Source organism: Arachis ipaensis, chromosome B8 (genome assembly GCF_059453495.1).
Source record: "Arachis ipaensis isolate K30076 ecotype BB chromosome B8, ASM5945349v1, whole genome shotgun sequence".
NCBI lineage: Eukaryota > Viridiplantae > Streptophyta > Magnoliopsida > Fabales > Fabaceae > Arachis > Arachis ipaensis.
The window spans coordinates 44,778,912-44,802,759 of NC_142443.1; the positions used below are offsets into that span (position 1 = coordinate 44,778,912).

General features: G+C 32.6%; 1 protein-coding gene across 1 annotated transcript; it reads right to left on the minus strand.

The window, feature by feature from the left end:
• Positions 1-14,026: 14,026 nt before the first annotated feature.
• Positions 14,027-16,888, minus strand: LOC107613845 (large ribosomal subunit protein eL20z). The gene is made up of 4 exons (XM_016316013.3): positions 16,300-16,888; positions 15,433-15,508; positions 14,637-14,751; positions 14,027-14,337 (listed from the first exon to the last, which is right to left on the minus strand). Exons 1-4 carry the CDS (start codon positions 16,622-16,624, stop codon positions 14,272-14,274), a joined length of 582 nt encoding a protein of 193 aa, XP_016171499.1. The 5' UTR covers positions 16,625-16,888; the 3' UTR covers positions 14,027-14,271.
• Positions 16,889-23,848: the final 6,960 nt, after the last annotated feature.

Below are 23,848 nucleotides of genomic sequence, written 5' to 3' on the forward strand. Positions count from 1 at the left end.
TGAAAATTGGGTCAGAAACAGCCCAGAAATTGCCCCCAGCGATTTCTGTTTCGTTCAGGTCGCGGCAAAGTGACGCGGAGGCGTCGTCCACGCGTTTGCGTGGGTTGTGTTTTTGCCAGGTCACGCGTCCGCGTGACCAACGCGTTCGCGTCACCTGGCTTCGAGGAAGTTATGGCAAATTATATATTAAATCGAAGCCCCGAATGTTAGCTTTCCAGCGCAACTGAAACCGCGTCGTTTGGACCTCTGTAGCTCAAGTTATGACCGTTTGAGTGCGAAGAGGTCAGGCTGGACAGCTTAGCAATTTCTTCAACTCTTGTATTCCTTCCACTTTTGCATGCTTCCTTTCCATCCTCTGAGCCATTCCTGCCCTGTAATCTCTGAAATCACTTAACACACATATCAAGGCATCTAATGGTAATAAGAGAGGATAAACATAGGGAACTTAAGGCCAAAGAAGCATGTTTTCAATCAAAGCACAAAATCAGGAAGGAAAACGTAAAACATGCGAATAGTATGAATAAGTGGGTAAAGAGTTGATAAAAGCCACTCAATTGAGCACAAGATAAACCATGAAATAGTGTTTATCAATGAGCTTCTTGAGTTTGAAAAGAACCAAGTGTGGACTTTGGTTCCAAGGCCAAGTGGAAAGAAAGTGACTGGTACCAAGTGGATATTTCGAAACAAGTTGGGAGAAGATGGTAGCATTGCAAGAAACAAGGCAAGGCTAGTGGCACAAGGATATGACCAAGAAGAAGGAATAGACTGATATGACCAAGAAGAAGGAATAGACTTTGATGAATCCTTTGCCCCTGTTGCCCGAATGGAAGCCATAAGACTTCTCTTAGCTTATGCTGCATTTTGTGGTTTTAAATTATATCAAATGGATGTGAAATGTGCATTTTTGAATGGGGTGATAGATAGAGAAGTATATGTGGAGCAGCCTCCTGGTTTTGAAAATAAAGAGCATTCTAATCATGTTTTCAAATTATCTAAAGCTCTCTATGGTTTAAGACAAGCTCCTAGAGCTTGGTATGAGAGACTTAGCTCTTTTCTTTTGAAAAATGGTTTTCAAAGAGGCACCACTGACACAACTCTATTTATCAAGAACTCTAATGATTCTTTTATTCTAGTCCAAATATATGTTGATGACATTATTTTTGGATCAGCCAATGAATCCCTTTGTTCTGAATTTGGAAAACTCATGACAAGTGAATTTGACATGAGCATGATGGGTGAACTTAATTTTTTCCTTGGGCTGCAAATTAAACAAACTGAAAAAGGTATTTTCATTCATCAAGAAAAGTATGCCAAAGAATTAGTTAAGAAATTTGGTATGAAAAATGCCAAACCCATGGAAACTCCCATGCATCCTAATTCTAAATTAGATAAGGGAGAAACTGAGAAAGATGTTGATAAGACTAGGTATAGAGTAATGATTGGTTCTCTTATGTACTTAACTTTCTCTAGACCCGATATTGTGCAAAGTGTTGGGTTGTGTTCTAGGTTCCAATCCAAACCAAAAGAGTCACATCTTTCTGCAGTTAAAAGGATCATTAGATATGTTCATGGCACATCCAATTTCGGTCTTTGGTATCCTAAGATTGATGATTTTTCTGTAGTTGGTTATTGTGATGCAGATTTTGCTGGTGATAGAGTTGATAGAAGGAGCACTTCAGGCTTATGTTGCTTCCTTGGGAAGTCCTTGAATGTCTGGTCAAGTAAGAAATAGCCAACTGTGGCTCTATCCACTGCAGAGGCTGAGTATATAGCTGATTCTTCTTGTTGTTCTCAGCTTTTATGGTTAAAACACAGCTTGCTTATTACAAATTAAATGCTGAAAATATTCCCTTGATCTGTGACAATATGAGTGCCATTAATATTTCTAAAAATCCAGTTTTGTACTCTAGGACTAAGCATATTGAAGTGAAATTTCACTCAATAAGAGAACATGTCCAAAAGGAGGATATTAGTATTCAAATTGTTAAATTAGAGGAGCAATTAGCAGATATTTTCACAAAACCATTAGCTGAGGATAGATTCTGCATGGTTAGGACTTGTCTAGGAATTTTGAGTTATGATTCTTTATTTGAAAAATGCTGATGTATTTGCTGGAGCTTTTTGTCTCATAAACAGGTATGAGATAATTCTGGGCAAAAGAAGAGCATTTCCCCTTTAATCAGCGTGATCTGGGCTTATTTCAAGTGCAAAATGATTTGGGCTAACCTCAAAAATCAGATCTAGAATGGTCCAATGTGTTTCCATTAAATCCAACTATCCCTGGGCCCAAATATGAATGTTACAATTTTTGGTTTAAAAAATTTTTTGTTGGGCTGTGTGTTTAAATTGTTTTTTTAAGGTTTTATTTTAATTTTTTGTCCAAAAAGATTTTCAGTTTAATTTAATTTTTTTAGGATTTCGAATATTTAAAATTAAATTTCCTTGTTTTGAAAATCAAATCAAATCTTTCTTTTATGAGGATGCAGTTGCATGGTTTTGGAAATCTACTTTTGGGTACGGTTACCAACACTCCCTCTCTTCCCTCCATAACTTCTCCTCAAACTCTTCAGTTTCTTCCCACTCTCTTTACTGCTTCTCTTCCCTCAAAAGCCTAAATATCACCAAATGAGGAAGAAAACCATTGCTAAAAGGCCTCATCGTGAAAAAATCTTCAAGCCTCTCACAAAACCCTAAACCCGCTCTCACGACCGAACCTTCACTTCATCTCCTTCTCCTCCTCGGTGTGATCCCTTGGCACGAACCAAAAATCCCTCTAGGGTTACTCCTTCCGCCAAGAAGACACCACAGACGAAAGAACCTCCATCCAACCCAGGGTCATTGAAACCGAGTTCATCCAAGGGGAAGTGACCAGCTGCACCTGAACCTCCACCTGAGTCCACACAACCAAAGTCTAAATCTGTTCCATCACGTTCTCAAAGAGGTAAAACTTGAGTTCCCCTTAAGTCAGCTAAAGAACTAGACATTGGCCCTTTTGATCATAAAGCTCACTTTTTGACTTCTCGTTCAAACTATAACCTTATAGATTCAAATCTGCCATGAACAATAATTTTTATGAGGGGGTTATCCAGTATCGTACCCTATGTCCCTCTTTTATCGCTGATTTGCCATCTTTGAAAAGAAAAGGTTTTCCATTTGTTGATAACTTGCTTTTTTTGGACTGGAATCACCTTTTTGACATCAAAAAGCCTGTTTATCCCTTGTTGGTCAAAGAATTTTATGCAAACATGACTTATCATGAAGGCACTGCTCACTCATATGTAAAGGGACGAGACATAGTTTTAAATAATGAAACTATCAGTGATGCTTTGAAGTATACCGATGTTGGGCCTTGTGCTTACACTTCGGTTAAGTAGGATGAAGGTGTTGGAATTTCTTATCATGATGCATTAGCACACATCTGTGAACATGTCTCTTTAATTGATGGCATTACACCTACTCACAAAGCCCTAGGATATGAGCGTACTCAATTGCACCGAATGGTCAACCACATTATTCTGCCTCAAAGTGGCTCATATCAAAGGGTTTCCTACACTGATACTCTTGTTTTATATGCCCTTCTCACCAAAACTGAAATTTCATTTACATACTTGATGGTTAGATATATGTTTGACTCTGTTAGGAGTGAAAAGGACAAAGCACTTCCTTATGGCATGTTTCTAACTTGCATATTTGAGTATTTTGGTATTGACTTGACCAATGAAAACTATGAAAATAGACATTCATACCTAAATGGGGGTGGTTCAGTGAAACAGAACAAAGGACCCACTAGATCTGAAAGAGTTGTCCTAGATGATGAAGATGATGATTTTGTCCCTGATGATTCTCCTGCTCAATCCACTGAGTGTACTTCCATCTCCACTGGGAAGAAATCTGCTCTGCTGAATGTGGTCAAGGATGTCGCTCAAGAGTTTGTTTCCCGATCAAATCACTTGATTGAAATGAGCAAAGAGCAAAGGAAGCAGGCTAGCAAGCATGAGAACTTCCTGAAGAAATCAAGGGATAGGGTAGCCGTGCTCATGACCTTCATTGATAACTTTCAAAATGATGAAGACATTGCCACTGATGTTGAAGAGGAAGCTGCTTTGGAGGGGAATGGTTCTGATGCCTAGGATTTGTCTCATGAAAACTGCTGCTGCTGCTCTCTTTTTGTCTCATGAATTCTGTTTATTTTGCTACTTTTGAACTGTTTCATTTTGGATGACTGTAATAACTCTAGATACTGCTGTACCTTTGGTAGATTAGTCAGTACTTTGTACTGTGAACTAACTCTTTTCTGCAGGATTCAAGAATTTGTTTTGATGATCAGACTTATTATTCGCCCTTGATGACAAAAGGGGGAGTAGGATAATATAGGATGGTAAATGTGTTATAAGTTTTTGGCATACATCGCTGCATTCAAACTTGATTTCACATGCTGAATTTCTTTTGCTGCTAATATTAGCTTGATGTTTGGGCTGGTTATATAGTGTTGCTCATTTGAGATCCCTTATAAAAAAGTGTATAGCTCTGTATTGTGCTCTCTTTAAGTGCAATGTAAAACAGGAACAAGGAGGAAAGCATAAATCTAGGGAGAGCAACACAAAAGCAAAATGACAAAAATCAAAGGGAGTTTTCTAAACCTGAATCAAACTCATTTCCTTTTGATTATTGCTTAAAACATGTTTGTCATCAAGGGGGAGATTGTTGAGTTAAGAAATTAACTAAAATACTTAGTGATGACAAACATTATTTTTAGGTAAAATAAATAATTAGTGTTGTTTAATTATAATTACTTATTACTAATTATTTATTATGTGTTGCAGATCTTAATTCAATATTAAGTAGCCCCAATGAAATGCAAAACAAATAGCAAGGAAAATAGGCTGAAAGCAAAAATTCAGAAGCCCAAGAAAAAGCAAATAAAGAAGCCAAAGGAATTTGATGGGCCAAATAGATTACATGAACCAAACCGATCCAAGCCCAAAGTGAATTTCAATTCCCTCCATCTTGCCTTACCAAAAGCAACGTTACTCTCCTCTCTGACCAAGTCAAATCAAAGCTTCAGAAAAGTAAGAAAGAGAAAGAGAGAAAAAGCTTTTTTCCTAAGCTAGTAACCAAAGAAGCAAGAGAAAGAAAGTTTAAGCTTGAAACACAGAAGCTAAAACAGAAAATCCAAACCAAATCAAGCTTAGGTTAAAGGTAATCCATCTCATCTTGCATGCATCAGATCTTCTTCTCTTCTTCCCAACTCTCTGCTCTATCCGAAAATAGCATTCAAGGAAAAGTTGTTCTCTGGCCTATTCTGCTTTACATCTACAGTCACAAGTGATACTTGGGGACCAAGTAGTTTCTCAATGGCTAAGATCAAGTTGACCATGAGAAGATTTCTATGGTTACTGGTTTATGGCTTTCGGTCAAGATGAAGAAGTGAGAAGCAAAGTTTCTACTCTAAGGTTAAATGAGAAAAAGTGAATCTGTGGGTTGGTGAAGCTCAAGGCTCAAGGTGTTGACCTTGGAAGAAGAACCCAGCAACATGCAAGGAGATAAAAGATGACTTTCTGTTCATTCAGAAACTAAGGAGAGAAAACCAGTGAATAGAGGTTTTGTTCTGAGAGAGCTCTTTGAAGAAGTTCAACTAACTGGACAGTGTAACCTAATCAAAGGTGCATTCCGCCAGTATGAAGAACTAAATCAGAGGCTTGTTAAGCTAGTTTTTCGCATAGCACAGAGGCTGTTGATGAAGTCAATCTCCTTCATGTTTTACAGATTGTAATGTACTTTTCAATGTTTATCTTTCTGTAATTTCTAGTGAGAAAAGGCATTGTGAGAAAGCTCAAGTAAAAGCCATGAGTGGAAAAAGGCTGAGTGATACACTTGAGAGAAAAGTCTAGAGTTATTTTCAGATTTCTTTAGGTATGTTTATGTCTTGTATCTTGTACCTGTGAGGTATCCCTTTCTTAGTTGGGTTAGCACTAAGAGTGAATAGTTAGGTATTAGCATAGCCAATGTCAAGTTAGGTTAGAACTTGAGTGTGAAAGGATTGGGTCAATCCTATGGAATTGGTGTATGTAATACTGTTAACTATAGTGGAAATTCCTCCATTGTTGTGGAGGAGACTGGACGTAGGTTGCATAGCACAAGGCAACCGAACCAGGATATATGCTGGTATTAGCTTTTCTCTTCTCTGCACTGTTCTGTTTTCTAATATTCATGAGACAAAAATAAATTGTCTCATAAATTTCCGCTACTGAGTTCAAACAGAATCAGAATTGAAAGTTTGTTTAAAAAGGGTCATAACAGCAACTTAAAAAGAAAGGCATAGATTCAACCCCCCCTTCTCTAAGCCTATCACAACCTTCAATAATTATTTTTCTATTCCTGATTTTTTAACTTTAATTTTTTTAAATACGATATTTTTTTTTTTTTGGATTTAGGGCGAGTTCGCCGCACTTTCCGGCGAGCTCTATAAGTTCGCCTGACCCCGACTAATTTCACTTCAATTTTTTACAAAGCCGACAAAACTCAAATTTTTCCAAAAGCCCACAACTCTGACTTCTTCAATATTGCTTACAATAGCAACTATTATATCGTCTCTAGACATACATAGATATACGGGAATAAGTCATATTTAACAAGAATTTTTTCATTATAAATAAAAAAAAACATTATTTCTCCAATAAAAATATGATTTATTCCTGTATACTCTTGTGTACTCCTATATACTTTGAAGACGATGATAATGGTTCTATTGTGAAGCTTAATAATTTGAGTTAGCCATTTTTTTTAAAATTTGAAGTGAAGTTCGCCAGCATCACGCAAACTCTATACAAAAATTATAGAGTTTGTCAGAGTGCGCAACGATTACGAACTTTCTCAAAATAAAAAAAATCGTATTTAAGAAATTAATGTTTAAAAATAGAATTTTAAAAATAATAAATTTTTTTATTTTATTTAAGTGAAAAATCCTTAAATATGTGTTCTTAATTTTTATTTGAGAGAATGACATTATATTGTTAGACAGTACGAAAACAACCTGTGTAAATATTAAGAATCGGTTTATAATCCCTACAATCATCGGTTGGCTTTCAAAAATTAAGCAAGAAAATATCACTTCAATAGAAAAATCACAGGTTATTATGGCCGCCGCGAATGGTGGTGGTTGTTTTTGTTAATTAAATAAATAAAAATAAATTAAAAATATTTTAATAAATAATTAAATTATTTTAAAAAATATATTTAAATAATATTTTACTCAAATAGTATATTTTAAAATAAAATAAATAATTATTAACTTTATTACTTTATTGTTATTGTTATTTAATCAAATCGAATTTAGATATAATGATAAATATAAGATAGGAAACATTTCAAGCGCACCGGAGAGTACCGGTACACTAGTTGTTTTAACCGTTGATTTCAATTAATATATATTATATATATTTTTTATAATTCAGATCAACGGTTAAAACAACTAGAGCATCGGTACTCCCAGTGCACTTGAAATGCTTCCTATAAGATAATATCAGAAATGATAACATTTAATTTCTTATACAGTTTACACCAAAAATGTATTTTCATAAAAAGTTATTAGGTCTTAATGTCTTATACAAATTAAAGCGGATACTAAAAAGCCCGAAGCCTTTCGATTAATTTAATTACATATACCACCACAACAATAAATTAAACAATATTTACACAATTAATTTTGGAAACATTAGTGGAAAATAAATAAAAAGTTTTTTAAGTCTCTCTTTTGACCTAATAAAACACTATTGAACTCATGGCACAAACCAAAAACGATTTTTGGAGACCTTAAATAACTATCACAAACGTTTTTTATAATTCAAATCATATAAAATTATACCTTTATATTTACATCATATCTTCATCTTATCTTATCAAAAAAATTGTTTAAATAAAGTTTTAAGAAAAAATTTTTTAAAAAAATAAAAATAATTTGATACTTAAATATTTTATACAAAAATAACTTTTTACCTATAATTATATTTGTATGTAATAATATAAAATTATTTTGTTTATTTATTATATTAAAACTTTTTTAAAGTTAAAAATATCTTTTTAAAAAGGAAGTAATTTGTAACTTTGAAAAAAAAAATTTATTTTTTAATATTTTTATTTTTATTATTAAAAATTTGTCAATCATATTAAAAAAATATCTCTTATTATTAAAAAAATATATTCTTTTAACAATTTAATAACAGTCAAACAAATTAAAACTTGCCAATGAGTAATAACTCAAATGGCATAGTCTCCCCATACTCAATTAAGAGGTTGCGGGTTCGAGTCTCCTATTTTTGGTAAATAAAATAAAATAAAATAAAAATTAAAACTTCCTAAAAACATGGAAAATGGTTAATTAAATTGCTCAAGTCCTCTAAGAATCAAACCACATAAATAATAGAGGAGTTGTTAGCTCTTTCAGGTACAATTTTCACACTCACACATTTATATAGAGCTCAATATCTTGATCAGCTTGAAATCCGACTCGAACTCTAAGCATATTTTGTTGGGTTTTTTTTTTTTTTTTTGGGTGACATATTTTGTTGGGTTTAATTTGTCATTTTTATTTTGTGTTATTTTTAAGTCAAATTTAAATCATTTTCCAAACGACTTAGCCCGTTAGCCCGATTCGAAATTGTATTTTGTAATTAAAATATATTTTTTAAAGTAAAATGTAACAAAATGTTATATTTTTATATTTTAATTAGTATTTTTTATATTATATGGTATTATTTTTATTTTAAAATTATTTATTTTATTATAAATATGATATGACATTTGTTAAATTTAATTTATCTTTAAAAAAAATATTAATTTATTATATTAAATTTACAAATTTAAATATATTAAATATATCAGGACAACTTAGTTTATTTCTGTAAAATCTCTATAATACTCTTATTTCTCTTTTTCTCAAACTAAACCCTAATTCTAAATTATTCCCACACATTTATTCTCTCACACACCCTCTCTCCAATGGACAGTGAGAACAAAAGAGAGAAAGAGGAAAGAGAGGGAGAGCAACGGAGGAAAGAATAAGAGAAGAGTGAAAGAGAAAGGCTGTGCTAGTGAGAGTCACTGTCACTGCCGCCGCCGTGTTTGAGAGGAACTAGAGGAGTGAGAGAGAGAGAGAGAGAAAGAAGACGTGATGGCCAGAGAGAAGGCAGTACTGTTGCTGGGGCTGTCGCGGAGGTTACCGTCGTCGCTGAAAGAGCTCGTCGCTGAGCTGCTATGTCGCCGACGAAGGAGAGCTCGTCAAAAAGCTGCTGTCCTGTCCGGCCGTGCTTTATCCTCCATTCTTCCTTCACTGGAGCCTTCTGCCACTACCCTTGCCCTTTTGAAAACGTCGTAGGAATCATTTCTCACCTCTGTCAGTTCTGTTTCACCACCGTTCTAGCCTGGTTAGTAGTTGCTTGTTCTGTTCTGTTTCTACCACTGTTTTACCACTGTCGTTGATGTTGTCGTCCTTCCTCTGCCTTTAGCTGTTGTTGCCGCGGGCCATTAGCTTGTTGCTTCTGTTCTATTGTGCCCTTTTGCTGTTCTGCCTGACTGTTGGAGTTGCCACTGCCCCAATCCAAATTTTGCGCTCTTTCATACCCTTTAGTTTGGCACTCTGAGTTTATTCTCTTTGGTCCCTTGGGACCATGTTTTGAGTAGACTTTACATTTATAATCGTTAACTTTTTTGTTTATGCTATTCTGAGTTTTTAATTATATTTATAAAACTATTATTGAAGAACTTTGATTTGATTAAAATAATTAATTTATTATAGTTGAAAAAATATTTTTATGAAGCTCATACCTTATAAATTTTATATGAGACTATACATATATTTGATGAAACTTTATATTATTTTAGAATATTTGATTTTACCCAAATATATACTTTTGAAGCATTGAAGCATTTGTTAGTAATCGCTGACTTTGAAATTATGAAATGTGTTTGAAATTACTTATGATTAAAGAAGGTATGATTAGAAAAGATTTCTTATGAGAAAGTATTATTTGATTTGATTTGATACCGTATATGTTTGAAAGATCGAAGATTTATTATATTTGAAATTATATGTTTTGAATTTGTTTGGGAGGCTCGTATTAGAAAACCGTAGTTAACGGCGGTTATGATGTTAACCTAGATGCATCTGGCTCAGACCTCAGCTAGCAGGGGCGTTGCTAGCCTAACGTGTAAGCTACATGTTGGATCTGTTATTCCGTACGGATACATGAGAGGAAAGGGCTACCCTTAGAGGTGGAGCCGCCCAAGTATGGACTATTTAATTTGATTTCTATATGAGAACTCCCTTATTGATTCATTCATTCATATAAATTATTATTTTCTAACTAAAATTATTTTTATAATAATGTTTATATGGTCTCATGTGAATTATAGATGTATTGTCTAGTCACTGAGTTGCAAAACTCATCCCATTTTTCAAAAAATATTTTTCAGGAATAAATATTTGATTATGTGAGCATTTTTATTCAAGAGTAATGATCTGTAATGGATATTTATTCTTTGTTGAGTTCTTAGACGTCATCTGCTCCATATGTCACAGGCAGGGTCCATCCATATTTATTTATTTTTATTAAAAATATGTAATTATTTATTCTAGAAACTGTAAATTTATCAAAAACATTTGTAACCTTATTTGTCTTATATTCAAATATGTTAAGCTGGCTAGGGGACTATTTTCCTGAGCGCCAATCATGGCTTATTTTGGAACATTAAACATTAGACTTCTCTTAAATGCCAATTTTACCTCTAAGTTAAAATCATCACTCCCTTCCTCCACCACCACCATTACCACTGCCGCCATTACATCATCATCGTTGTCATCATCATCATTATCATCATCAACTCTTCCTAGAATACAAAATTAGAAACACATTCATACTCTAGAAAATGAGGGGAGAAGAAAGAAGAAAACACCAAAACAGATTTAGAACAGAGGAGACTAACACAAAGAAGTAGAGGCGGATAACTTTGCATAGCAGAAGAGCCAGTTGATTTGAGGTAGACAGTGTCACAAAGCAAAGGAGGTGGCAAATTTGAGGTGGACGCATCGCAAAGCAGAAGAAGATTTGGGGCAAACACATCACGAAGCACAAGAGATGACGGATTTGGGGAAAAGAAGTTGCAAAGCAAAGGCAGCACTGAATCTAAGGCAAATGCATACGAAGCAAAGGTGGCAGCGGATCTCGGGAAGAAGCATCACAAAGTAGAGGCAGCAGCAGATTTTGAGGGAGCATGAGAGGAAGTTAGCAGTGGCAGAAGCAAAGGTGGAGAGCCTATGCAGAAGTAGGGGCGGCACAGAATAGGCAAATGTAAGTGAGAGAAAAGAGGAGGTGAAGGTGGCTGAGAGTAGGACAAGCAAAAGCAATAGAAAGAAATGAGATGGAGAAGAGTATGAGAAAGACAGAGATAGGATAAATTTTAAAAACATTTAAGGATAAAATTGTAATAAAAATTGAAATTTTATGTGTATTTATGTATCAAGATATCTAAAATATTGTCTCAACAAAAAATGGTAGACATGTACTATTTTATCCGTTTTAAAAACATTTAAGGATAAAATTGTAATAAAATTTGAAATTTTATGTGTATTTATGTATCATGATATCTACAATATTGTCTCAACAAAAAATGGTAGACATGTACTATTTTATCCATGTCTCTAGCCAAGCATGAACACCAAACAAAGACAGAGAGAAAAACAAAATTATGTTTCGCAAATAAGACATGAACGGAGATAATAAGTCTAGAGATACCGAATTAGTATATTTTGTGACCTTTCTGACAGAAAAAACACAAAAATACTAACAAGAGATACAATTTATTTATTATTTTTTCTTTCATTAATTTTTTTCAAATTTTCATAATTATACTTTTTATCATTATATTTTTCTTCCTAAATTATTTGTATAAAAAATGAGAATAAATTGGACTTTCATAATTTATTCTAATTTTTTACTAAACAAAGTATAAAAACGCTAAATTTTGTGTGTATATCCTTTGTGTCTTGTTTTCAATGTCCTATCTTGTCTTGTTCTCAAAACCAAATGCAGTCTAAGACCATCTTCAGTAGGGAACTCATCCCAGTCCCTATTTATGGTCCTCCTGTCATAAAAAGTAACTTCACATTAACTTTTGCGTCATAAACAGTAAATAAGAACTCAAAGCATCTCTCTCTTCTTCATTAGGAGGAACTCACTTTAGTCCCTGTTGTGATTCCACTTAATTAATTAATTAAAATACTTAAAATTAATGTAATTAATTTTTTTCAATAATATTATTTAAATTTAAAAATTTAAAAATAATTCACTATTAAAAAAAAGTATGAGAATAGAAGTGTATGTAAGTGATATATATATATATATATATATATATATATATATATATATATATAGAGTAATAAAATATTAATTTATTAATAATAATGGTAACATAATAACAACTAGTTTTCAACGGCTAATTTTGCAACGACTAGTTTTACAACTGCTAATTTTAATAATATGGTTAGCATTTTAACTTTTAAAAATAAAAATAACCAACCCAACAAAAAATTATTTTGTAAAGTGTAAAAATTAAATTTATTTTTTGATGTAAGTAAATTTAATTAATTATAATTTAATATAATTATTTAAATAATATTTAATATTAATTATGATATAAATAATTAATATAAATTATTAATTAAATAAAATATAATTATTTAATATAATTAATTATTATAATTATTATTGAATTAATTATTTAATATAACTATTTAACTAATTCACATTTTTATAATTATTTGTAAAAAAAGGAACCATTGGAGTTGCTCTAAAGTAACAATAAGGAAATTAAGAGCAACTCCAATGGTTGCTTTTTTAGAGTTCTCATTACTCTGCATGTCAGAAAAATTGGGTTCCAAGCATGTCAGAAAAGTTGGGTGCCAACCGTTGGAGTAAGGTAAATTTAAATTTCTTCTCTTGGATCAAGAAGGGAGAGTCTCTCTGAATGGAGACTCCATATACCCAGTAATAATTTGTCATTTGGCAAGTTATTTAAAAAATAAATAATTATAAAAATGTTAATTAATTAAATAGTTATATTAAATAATTATATTTTTATTTAATTAATAATTTATATTAATTATTTAAATAATAATTAATTAAATTAAATAATTAAATTTTTATTTAATTAATAATTTATATTAATTATTTATATCATAATTAATATTAAATATTATTTAAATAATTATATTAAATTATAATTAATTAAATTTACTTACATCAAAAAATAAATTTAATTTTACACTTTACAAAATAATTTTGTTGGATTGGTTATTTTTATTTTTAAAATTTAAAATGTTAACCACATTATTAAAATTAGCAATTGTAAAACTAGCTGTTGCAAAATTAGCCGTTAAAAACTAGCCGTTACTATGTTACCATTATTATTAATAAATTAATATTTTATTACTCTATATATACTACTTACATACACTTCTATTCTTACACTTTTTTTTAATAGTGAATTATTTTTAAATTTATAAATTTAAATAATATTATTAAAAAAATTAATTATATTAATTTTAAGTATTTTAATTAATTAATTAAGTGAAATCACAAAAGGGACTAAAATGAGTTCTTTCTGATGGAGAAGAGAGAGATGCTTTGAGTTCCTATTTACTGTTTATGATGTAAAAGCTGATGTAGAATTTTTTTTATGACAGGTGGGCCATAAATAAGGATTAGAATGAATTTCCTACTCAAGATGGTCTAATAGAGAGAAAAAAAAAAGGGGGGGAAAAAACCAAAGAAGAGAAGAAGAACCCAATCAAAGTAATAGCCTAAATCACTCGCATTTGAAATTCAAAGCTTCCCCTAAAGTAGATACTAGCATTCTCACCTGATACATTCTTAACTAGTTTTCATCATCAAGGCGTAGGGGGATTTAACACCTATACCCTCACCTAGTTCATCCCCATTTGATATTCTAATAATCAATTAGATACTTCATATTATGACTATTTAAATCACAATAATCTAGAAATTAATATTCATACAAAGATAAAGCACAAAGTATTGCCTCATCATATCGTCTTCGGCCAAGAAGCAGGCAACCGTGTAACAAATAAACAAATACAAATTGCTTAAGGTGGCTGTTTTCAATGAATACGTCATAAGTAAAACAATACTTCAACAACTGATTCACTTATAAATACACTTATATATAGCAACCTGTACAACTCATACACTTAAAAGATTACCAGTCCCAGTCATCTGCACCCTTTGTCACGCCAAGAATAATAGCAATTGTCGCCAGAACAGCCTGCAAAGATTATACCATTAAGTCAGGTAATTTTTCCTGCATAGTCGACGATAGTAAGGGTAACCAAAAATCTTCAGACTATCAAAATCTCGATCAAAATCACATTACAAGCTCACTAGTTACACATAGCTAGAATAGAGTCATAATACAACAAAAGCTCAGGTTTTGAGCAGACAAATGAATAATTTCCATTGTAGACAGAGAATAAAACTTGATCACGTGAAGATAGATAAAAGAATATACAAAAATTGATAACTGAAAAATATAACTCTCATAAAAAAAAGGATAGAATCACTTACAGCAATTATACACGCAACATATCCAGGTTTCTCCCGATGGTCTACTCTGGAACAGAGCATAATTATTGCTCCGACGTACCACGGAATACCAGCAAGCAAGAAGCCTAATATAAACCTTCACAACAAAAAATGACAGATATGAGAATATTATCGTTGGATAACATGAAAGTAAACTACTAAAACTGTTCCAGTACGATCCAATAAATGAAAAATAATGATTGCAACCATATCAGTCAACAGACCAAGGATGGAGAAGGTTACAGGGGCATTTCAATAATAACGAAAAGGTGTAGACACCAATAAATGCAAACTGCCAAAATTCAAAGCAGATCGCCTGGGAGGTGACATTTAAGTGTTGATGTTTGAGAAAGGTCTCACGAAATGGCAAATCCTATGCCATTTCTTTCTCCTCTTCTTCTCACACACAATGAGCAAGTTCTGATATTCCAATTCCAGCAGGTAAATTTGATATTAAAATATGATGCCCATGCTAGGTAATTTCTGTACTAAATTACATAACATAGAGCATTCTAACTTACAATAAAGGACTCAAAAATTAAGTCCACTAAAAAATATAAAACGAATATTCATCAACGATTAGTGGCAATAACCCACAAAAAAAAATTTATCAACACCCAGAGTGGTATGAATGAAGCATTTAAAGCTGAGACAACAGAGAAATCTAAATTTGGTTTCAAATACCATACAATGAAAATGCAAGAAAACCTCCTTGTATCTACTTATTTACAAGTCATTGTTGTGATGTAATCTGCTACCATACAGGAAAATTACTTACAGGCACCAGCCGCAACCAAGACCACAGCAACCAAGGCGGGGTTCTCGTACAGGTCTTCCTTCAGCAACTGCATAACCTTGATTAAGGTCAAAGAGGAAATCATATCAAAATCAAGCTGTGGCAAACATGATTAAAGGATATGCTACACTACAAAGACATTATCATCAAATTCGCACCTATTATAAAATGAAATCAGAGTCTAATAACCATCTTCTAACATAAGCAACATTGCTTTAGTAAAACCGGCCCTGCATGATTTTCTAATTCCTATTAATTCATCTTAATGTAAATGCAAAAACTTGGGTTTGGATGGAAAAATGTTCAAAGAAAGATCTATGCTGTCAGAAAGTCTTAGACAATCATCCCATCACCTAAGCGTGCCCTTTGATCACAGGCAAGAGAATCGAATATCCAATGATTGAAACCCTATCCCTATATCACTACTAGCCTTCAAACTTATATCCAGATCACTCCCATCACCAAACTCAACCATTTTAAACCTTCAAAAATCAACTTCAGATGAAAAAAAAAAAAATTATAATCAATGAAAAATACCAAGTCAACCCAAGTGTCTGAACCATTTTCCACGCAGATTAAACTAAAACTTTCTGCAGCTGAAGCATATAATAGGACACCAACCAGGCAGAACATACCCAGAGCTAGAAGCAAGAAATTAAATTAAAAAAAAAACATCTTGAAAGTTCCAACCTTTGATCCAATCCAACCCATCACTCTAATCAACCACCTAATCATTCTAGGAACGAATCTAACCCTTAAGATCACAAAACCTTCGAGTCCAAAGCTCAAATCAAATCCCAGGAAAAACTAAAAAAATAAAAAAGAGGTGATGGTGGTAGAGAGGGATACCAGGAACTGCTTGGTAGCCATGAGGGTAATAAGGAGGATGAGGAGCCGAGTGGTCGGCGGCGCCAGGCGGCGGAACAGGGTGGGGAAACCCGATGGCTGGGTGAGGATCCCGCGGAGGCGGAGGGTAGTTGGAGACGCCTTGGAAGGTGCCGTACTGAGCAGGAGGGTAGGGCTGCGGTGGAGCTGCGGAATGAGGGGGCGGTGGCGGTGAAGAGTGGTGGTGGTGGGATGTGACGGCGGCGTTGGAGGGTGGTGGTGGTGGTGACTGAGCAGGAGAGTGGTGGTGATGGGATGTGACGGTAGAGGGTTTGTCTTGTGCAGTCATGTTGGCCTTATCCTGTGTTCGTGACTTTGACTGCTGAATCCGTATGTTTTGTGTGTGGAAAATAAGCTCTTTTAAAAGTCTTAAAAGGCTAATAATCAAAAGTTCAAAACAATGGGTACTAGTTTGTTGTTGCAGTGAATTTGTTGTGTGTGATTTTTGTTCACTCTTTATGGTTGGTTTGGTGATTGTGGGAAAAGGGAGAAGAATTTAATAGCGTAGAGTCGTGGACCACAAGGTGAAATTTTGTGTGGATGGATTAATCATGTATTCATAATTTGAACATGACTTGTTGAATTGATTATTTAGGCACTAAGCAATTTTTAAGAGGTAATTGTGCGTTTTAAAGCACCAATTTTTATTTTCTGTTTGATAAATTAAAAATGATTTATATTTATTAAAATTAAAACTTTAATATATTTTTATACAATTAATTTTTAAATTTAATTTTTATAATTATGTTTATTATAATATTTTTAAATTTTAAAAATTATTTTATTAAATACAGTTTTTATTACTTGTATTTATTAAAAATTACTTTTAATTTAATTTATCAAATATAAATATTATAATTTTTAAAAAACTTAGCGTCCATATATTATTGGTTAAAAATAAAAATTTTACCAAATCAAAACTAAAATTACAAAAGTACAAACTTTTTGAGAAAAAAACTTACATTTTCAATATTTTTTCTTAGAAAATAAACACGCAAAATGGAGATTTTTTATATTTCTAATATACGTAATTTTGGAACAATTTATATATTTAAACACGGAATTGCATCTCGAATATAGATATTTGGCATAAATATACGTATCTCATAAACTCTTGATAGATATATTAAGATAATTTTTGCTTAAATCTTGGGTGTAACTAAGATGTGCTAGACTGATAATATCTAAGTTTACGTTTGTTTTCAGAGATAGGACAAAATATGACACTGAGACAGAGACAATAAAATGAAGACACTAAAAATTATTGTTTGTGTATTGTGTTTGGATACGATGTACAAGACACTAATGTAATGTCCAGTATTATGTTTGGATACACATGGATAAGATTAAAATATTATATAAAATGACTAAAATAATCGTATGATTCTAAATTTTCTACATCAAGTAGGGGTGTGCATGGCCCGGCCCGGCCCGAAGATCCGGCCCGGTTCCGAACACTTTAGGGGCTAATTTGTTGTGATTTCATCAGGTCTAGGGTCGGGTATGGGTCTCAAAAGTAGACCCGGTCATTATTTCAGGTCGGGTCCGAACCATAGTTTGGGTCACCCGAAATCGGCCTGGTGGCCCGGTCATCATATACAATTAATATTTTGTGTTATTAATGATGAATGATGGCTATTATTATGTAAAATTTAAGTATTGTAAACCTTAATATTTTGTGTTATTACTCATTATATATAAGACTATAAGTTAATGTTTTATGTTTAAAATGCAGTAATGCATAATCTTGTGTTATTTATATTGATTTAAATATTTGGTGTTATTAGGTAATATTAGTATTGATTATGGTTATACTTTAATTTTAGAGAAGAGTTAGTTCTTATTATATTTTTCTAAGTGAATTTTACCATGTCAAATAATGGTTGGAGTCTTGGAAATTTGGATATTTTTACATGCTAACTTACAAGAAGGTATCAAGGTAATATAATGTTAACGGCCCGGTTTTCACCCGGTTTTTACCCGGTATAATCGTGGCCCGAAAGTGTATAGGTTTCATCGGGTCTAGGGTCGGGTTCGGGTCTAACAAATAGGTCCGGTATATATTTCGGGCCGGGTCTGGGTCACATCAAACCCGGTTTCACCCGGCCCATGCACACCCCTAACATCAAGTACAAACTAATTTAATAAAGAATGAGAGTACATAGGAATACTTGAAAAAATGTTTGAAGAGACCAAAAATTTTAATAAAAAAATATATAATAGTATTTATATTAAAATAAAAATTATAAATATATTTATTTTATTTTTAAATTTATTATTAATATATAGGAATACATATGGTTAAGATTAATAAAAAAATAGATCTGAGTTTGATTAATAAAAAATTTTTTTAAGTTAATAAGCCAAATTAATTTTAAATAAAAAATTAATTTAAAAAAAATCCGTTTTTACATGAAAAAAATTAGTTTTTTACATAAAAATCTATTTTTATTTAGAAAATCAATTTTTTTTTATCTAAAAACTGATTTTTCTTTAAATTATATAAAATTAATTATAACTTATAAATTATTTTTTAGCATTTTAAAAGATCAATTTTACCTTTAATAATATTTATCTTTTAAAAATTTCAAGACTAATTATAGAAAAAATAAGAAGGGATAATAGTGGAATAATAAAAAATATCTATGGACAAAAAGGAAAATAAAATTTATAAAAAATCAGTGTCAACTCTTCTAAATTCCGTGTCTATCATTGTCTTTCGTAAAAGAGTGGACACAAAAATATAAAAAACTGTCTCAGAGACAATGTGTTCCGTGTCCATGTCTCTGCTTCCAAACACATTTTAAACCTGTACTGTCCATATCTCTGTGTCCTGTCTCCGAAAACAAACGCTACCTAAGATATGTGAAAATTTAAATAATTACATTTAAAATTGATATAATGTGTTAAGATTTAAATGGTATTAGTGGATATAATTTATTACAAATTACATCGTATTGATTTGATTTTTATATTTTCAATTAATTTGATTTTATTCAAATGACTCAAAATTTTTAAATTATAAAACTTTTATTTTAAAATTAAGATAAATATAATTTAAATTAACAATTTAATTTACTATAATAAAAATAAACGTATTTCTGTAACGTGCTCACATTGTTAATTACATAATTGTTAGAATCCAACTAGTGATCAAACCGTCCAGACTACTGGGTCATTAAGTTATTGGTTCAACCAATAAATCAGTAATTGAACCGATTGACTCAATTCTACTTAAATAAAAATATAATGCAAAAATAGATATCAAATTAGCCTGTATTACGACAATATCTTAATTTAACATAATAAGGATAACAATCAAATATTAAACCTACATTAAAATAGCAATATTGAAGCATTAAAACAAAGGTTCTGAAAATCGAACCGATCATTGAACCGCTCTAGCTACTGGTTCACTAGTTTATAAGTTCAACTGGTTTGACCGTGGTTGAACCAAAAAAACTGTTTTATAATAAAATAATAAATAAAATATAAATAAATACATTAAAACATAATTATAGTCTAATATAAATATACAATGCACAAGTTAAAGATAGAAAATATTGACTTAATGTAGCTGAGTCAAAAAGTAAAACAAATTGATAGTATTACACAACAAACACAACAAGAGTTGAAACAAAAACACAACAGCTGAAACAAAAAAAATCCAACACAGAGGAGGGGTAGCAAGTCGGCAGAGATCGAGAGCAGGGACGGTGCAACCAAACGATGAATAAAACTCAAAGAACTTTGAATCAGTAACATAGTGCAAATTCAAGAAACTTTAATAAAATTTAACTATACAAACAGACAATAAAGCAGTAATAGAGTTATAAATCTAAAATTTATCATCAAATATAATCAGTGAGCAAAGCCAATCAATCAAGCATTGACTGGGCATTCGAGAAAAAAAAAGAATAAAAAAGAACATTTAAATCACAGCAACAACACAACAACACCAATTGAAACATTTAAAAAGAAAGCAACCAAAAGAATATCTAAAAATCACCAAGGTTGAAAACAATAATTTGATATCAACGAATTAAAAGCTAAGCTTCCAGGAAAGTGAAGAATACCCAAACCAAAGAACCTTCAATCACAGTTTAAACCAAAATTTACAATCCCCTCAAATTGAAGCAGCAAGCAACTTGAAAATCAAAGAACCAAAAAATAATTTTCAAATAAAAGATTCAGATCACCAATCCTAACCAGAAATAAAATTAAATTCCAATAACAGAGAAATTTAGAAGCCTAGAACAGAGCAGAGCAGATCCTGAGCAAGAGGGGGAACATCGCTGACCAGTGAAACAGAGCTGGTGCCGGCAATGGTAACAAGTGAAGTAACAACAACAAAGTTCACAGCTTAATTAACAATAAGTATTCATCCATACCTAAACATTACCAGCAATCCAATAACAATGCAATAACAATACATACCTAAATATTACCAGCATCCAATAACAATACAATCCAATCCAATTATTCAATTGAAACAGGCAAACAGGCAATAACAGGCAAATAATTATTCAATCAATTATTCAATCACTATATCACTATATTAGTTCACACTTCACAATTCACAAAAAAATAATTATTCAATCACTGTATCACCATATCAGTTCACAGTTGAATGACTTGAATCAGAGTTCATAGAGCTTCACTATTTCAGTAAATCATAAATTCAGAGTTGACAGAGCTTCACTATATCAGAGTTCAATCATAAATTCATAGTTAATAAAAAAATTACCTAGAGAACATGCAAGAGACTGTGGTTGCGGAGAAGGACAGAGACACCGAGAGACAGAGACACCGAGTGACCAAGGGAGACAGAGACACCGAGAGACACTGAGGGAGACAGAGCATGCAAGAGTGGTGGAGCAGACGGTGGCTTCGAAGGTTGCGATGGCTGTTGCGCGTCGGAGGCTTCGAAGGTTGCGATGGCTACTGTGCGATGGAGAGGAAGTGAGCGAGCAGATGGTGGCTGTTCGAAGGAACGACGACGGCGGCACGAGGTAGTGGCTGGATGGAGGTGAGGGGTGCTCTGGAGTCTGGAATGCTAGATCTGGCACGGGAGGATGCAGTTAGGGCTTGCTAATTGCCTCAGTGAGTGAAACGGCGACGTTTGGTTGCCCATTCAAAAAATCGGTCGGGTCACGGTTCGGTTCGACCGATCGATTCCCGACTTGTTCACCGGTTCAATTGCGGTTTTTGAAATCCACAGTTTTGGCATATGTTCGAACCATTTTTTCAATGGTTCACAGTTCAACCGGTTCGAATGGCCAGTCCGAACTGGTTTTCAGGACCTTGATTAAAACAGCAACAATCAAATATAAAAATAGTTTAATTTTGATGCACTGACACTGTAAAACGTTTTATACAGCCGTACAATCACATCCGTTCTTTTGGATGACCATTCACGCAGTCAATGTGAAATGTAGTTATTTTTACTTATGTGACATCGCGTAATTAGATGCACTTGTAAAACTATTTTACACTGACAGTACATCAAAATTAAATTCATATAAAAATAGCAACAATTAAGTATTAAACCTATATTATAACAACAACAATCAAATATTAAAATAGCAATAATCAAAATAATTTCAGTTAGCATCAACATATTTATTCTAAACTTACAAGCAACAATCAACTATTAAAAATTAATATAGAATAACTAAAAAAATAATGTTATTAAGTTTGAATGACTCTTTAGACATTACAAAAAATGTTATATGAATAATATCTCTAAGAGACATGAGAATCATTACATGTATGATACTACCTTGTTACGACTTCATTCCAGTCTCTAGCCCTGCCTTCGGCATCCCCCTATTTACGGTTAAGGTAACAACTTCGGACATGGCTATGTAGGCTGTTTGTTTACCGAGAGTTCGAATCCCTCTCTTCGGTTGTATTTGCTTCTCCTGATGGTTGGTCAAGTAACAAAAATGTTGTATTTTCTGGTAAGATCCATCTGTATAGATTTCATCATCTACATCCAGAAAGTCATATGCTTTGGAAGAAGCTTGTACAGTTTGGGAAGGGGTTTTGATTGATCAAAAAGAAAAATCCACTTCAATCGATGTGCCCTTAGGCACGGCCATATATAACATAGAAATCAGTCTATACTCCTATCTACTTTCTGGATATACCAAGAAAGATGTACGGTCTAATGAGGCTACTACGAAATATTTATTCATGGGTGGGGCAAGCTCTTTTATTCTGGTTGATGGTTTCTCTTGGCTCTATGCTACAAAGGGCCTCGTTTCAAAAAAATATGTTGTCTCGGGACTTTACCTGGACTAACTAGTAAAAAGCCTACATTTGGAAGCGAATTTAGAAACCATAGTGTCGAGTAGATCTGGTTGTTGCGGTAATTCTTAATTCATGAGTTGTAGGGAGAGATTCGTGGTCAATACAGATTAATTAATATTTATTTTAAGTATAAAGGATATATATTACCTTCTCTTTTTACGTGCGAATACTTTCGTTTAAAAGAATATTTTTGGTGTAGAAAGTCTCAAAATCAGGATGTTCTGTTGCACGTATTTCATGGTTAAAACAATGATTTTTTGGGGGTAATTATTGCAGTTTTAATCGCCATAATTCTGGGCACCATTTTAGATATTACGATAGTTTTCCAAAAAAAAAAACGTCACAATTCTCATGGCTAAAATGGCAGTTTTCTCTATGTTTAAAACGGCGGTTAAAACTGCCATTTCAAATAAATAAAAAGACGATTTTTTAATTGTTTAAAAGGCAATTTAAAAGTGTCATTTTACAGGTTAAAATTGTAACACCCTAATTACCTTAAACCTTATCTCATGCCGTAAAGTAAAGGATAAGTAAGTGCCACGACAGTTCTAAGGCTTATACAATAATATATATATATATATATATATATATATATATATATATATATATATATACAGAGAGAGAGAGAGAGAGAGAGAGAGAGAGAGAGAGAGAGAGAGAGAGAGAGAGAGAGAGAGAGAGAGAGAGAGAGAGAGAGAGAGAGAATAATAATAACACGAGAAGCTCGATGAAGAATTACATCTCAAAACAGAGAAAGAAAAGCGCGAAGCGTTCACACGATAATTAAAAGCATAAAGGTACATGATACCACATAAGACATAATATAATGATAATAATCAAGATATATATAAGTGTGATAGGCAAAAGAACACTAGCCATAGCCTGTGGAGAGAGAGAGTCTATAACAAAATATCCAAAATACACAAAAGAGATATCAAGAGACAAGAGAGATCTTCCGCTCTGTCACGATCTAGCAACTCACCGAGGTGGGTTGCGAGTTGTGACTAGGAGTGGCAAGCAGGGAAGCCCGCCTCGCCCGCCAGAAGCCCGCCAAAGCTCCTCTTTTTTTTTTTTACTAATAACTACTAAATAATATATATATTATCATATTAATAAATTTATAATTTCAAAAGGCATAAAAAATATATTTTTTATATTCACAAACATTAAAGTCTTTATAATTATAAATATCTAATAA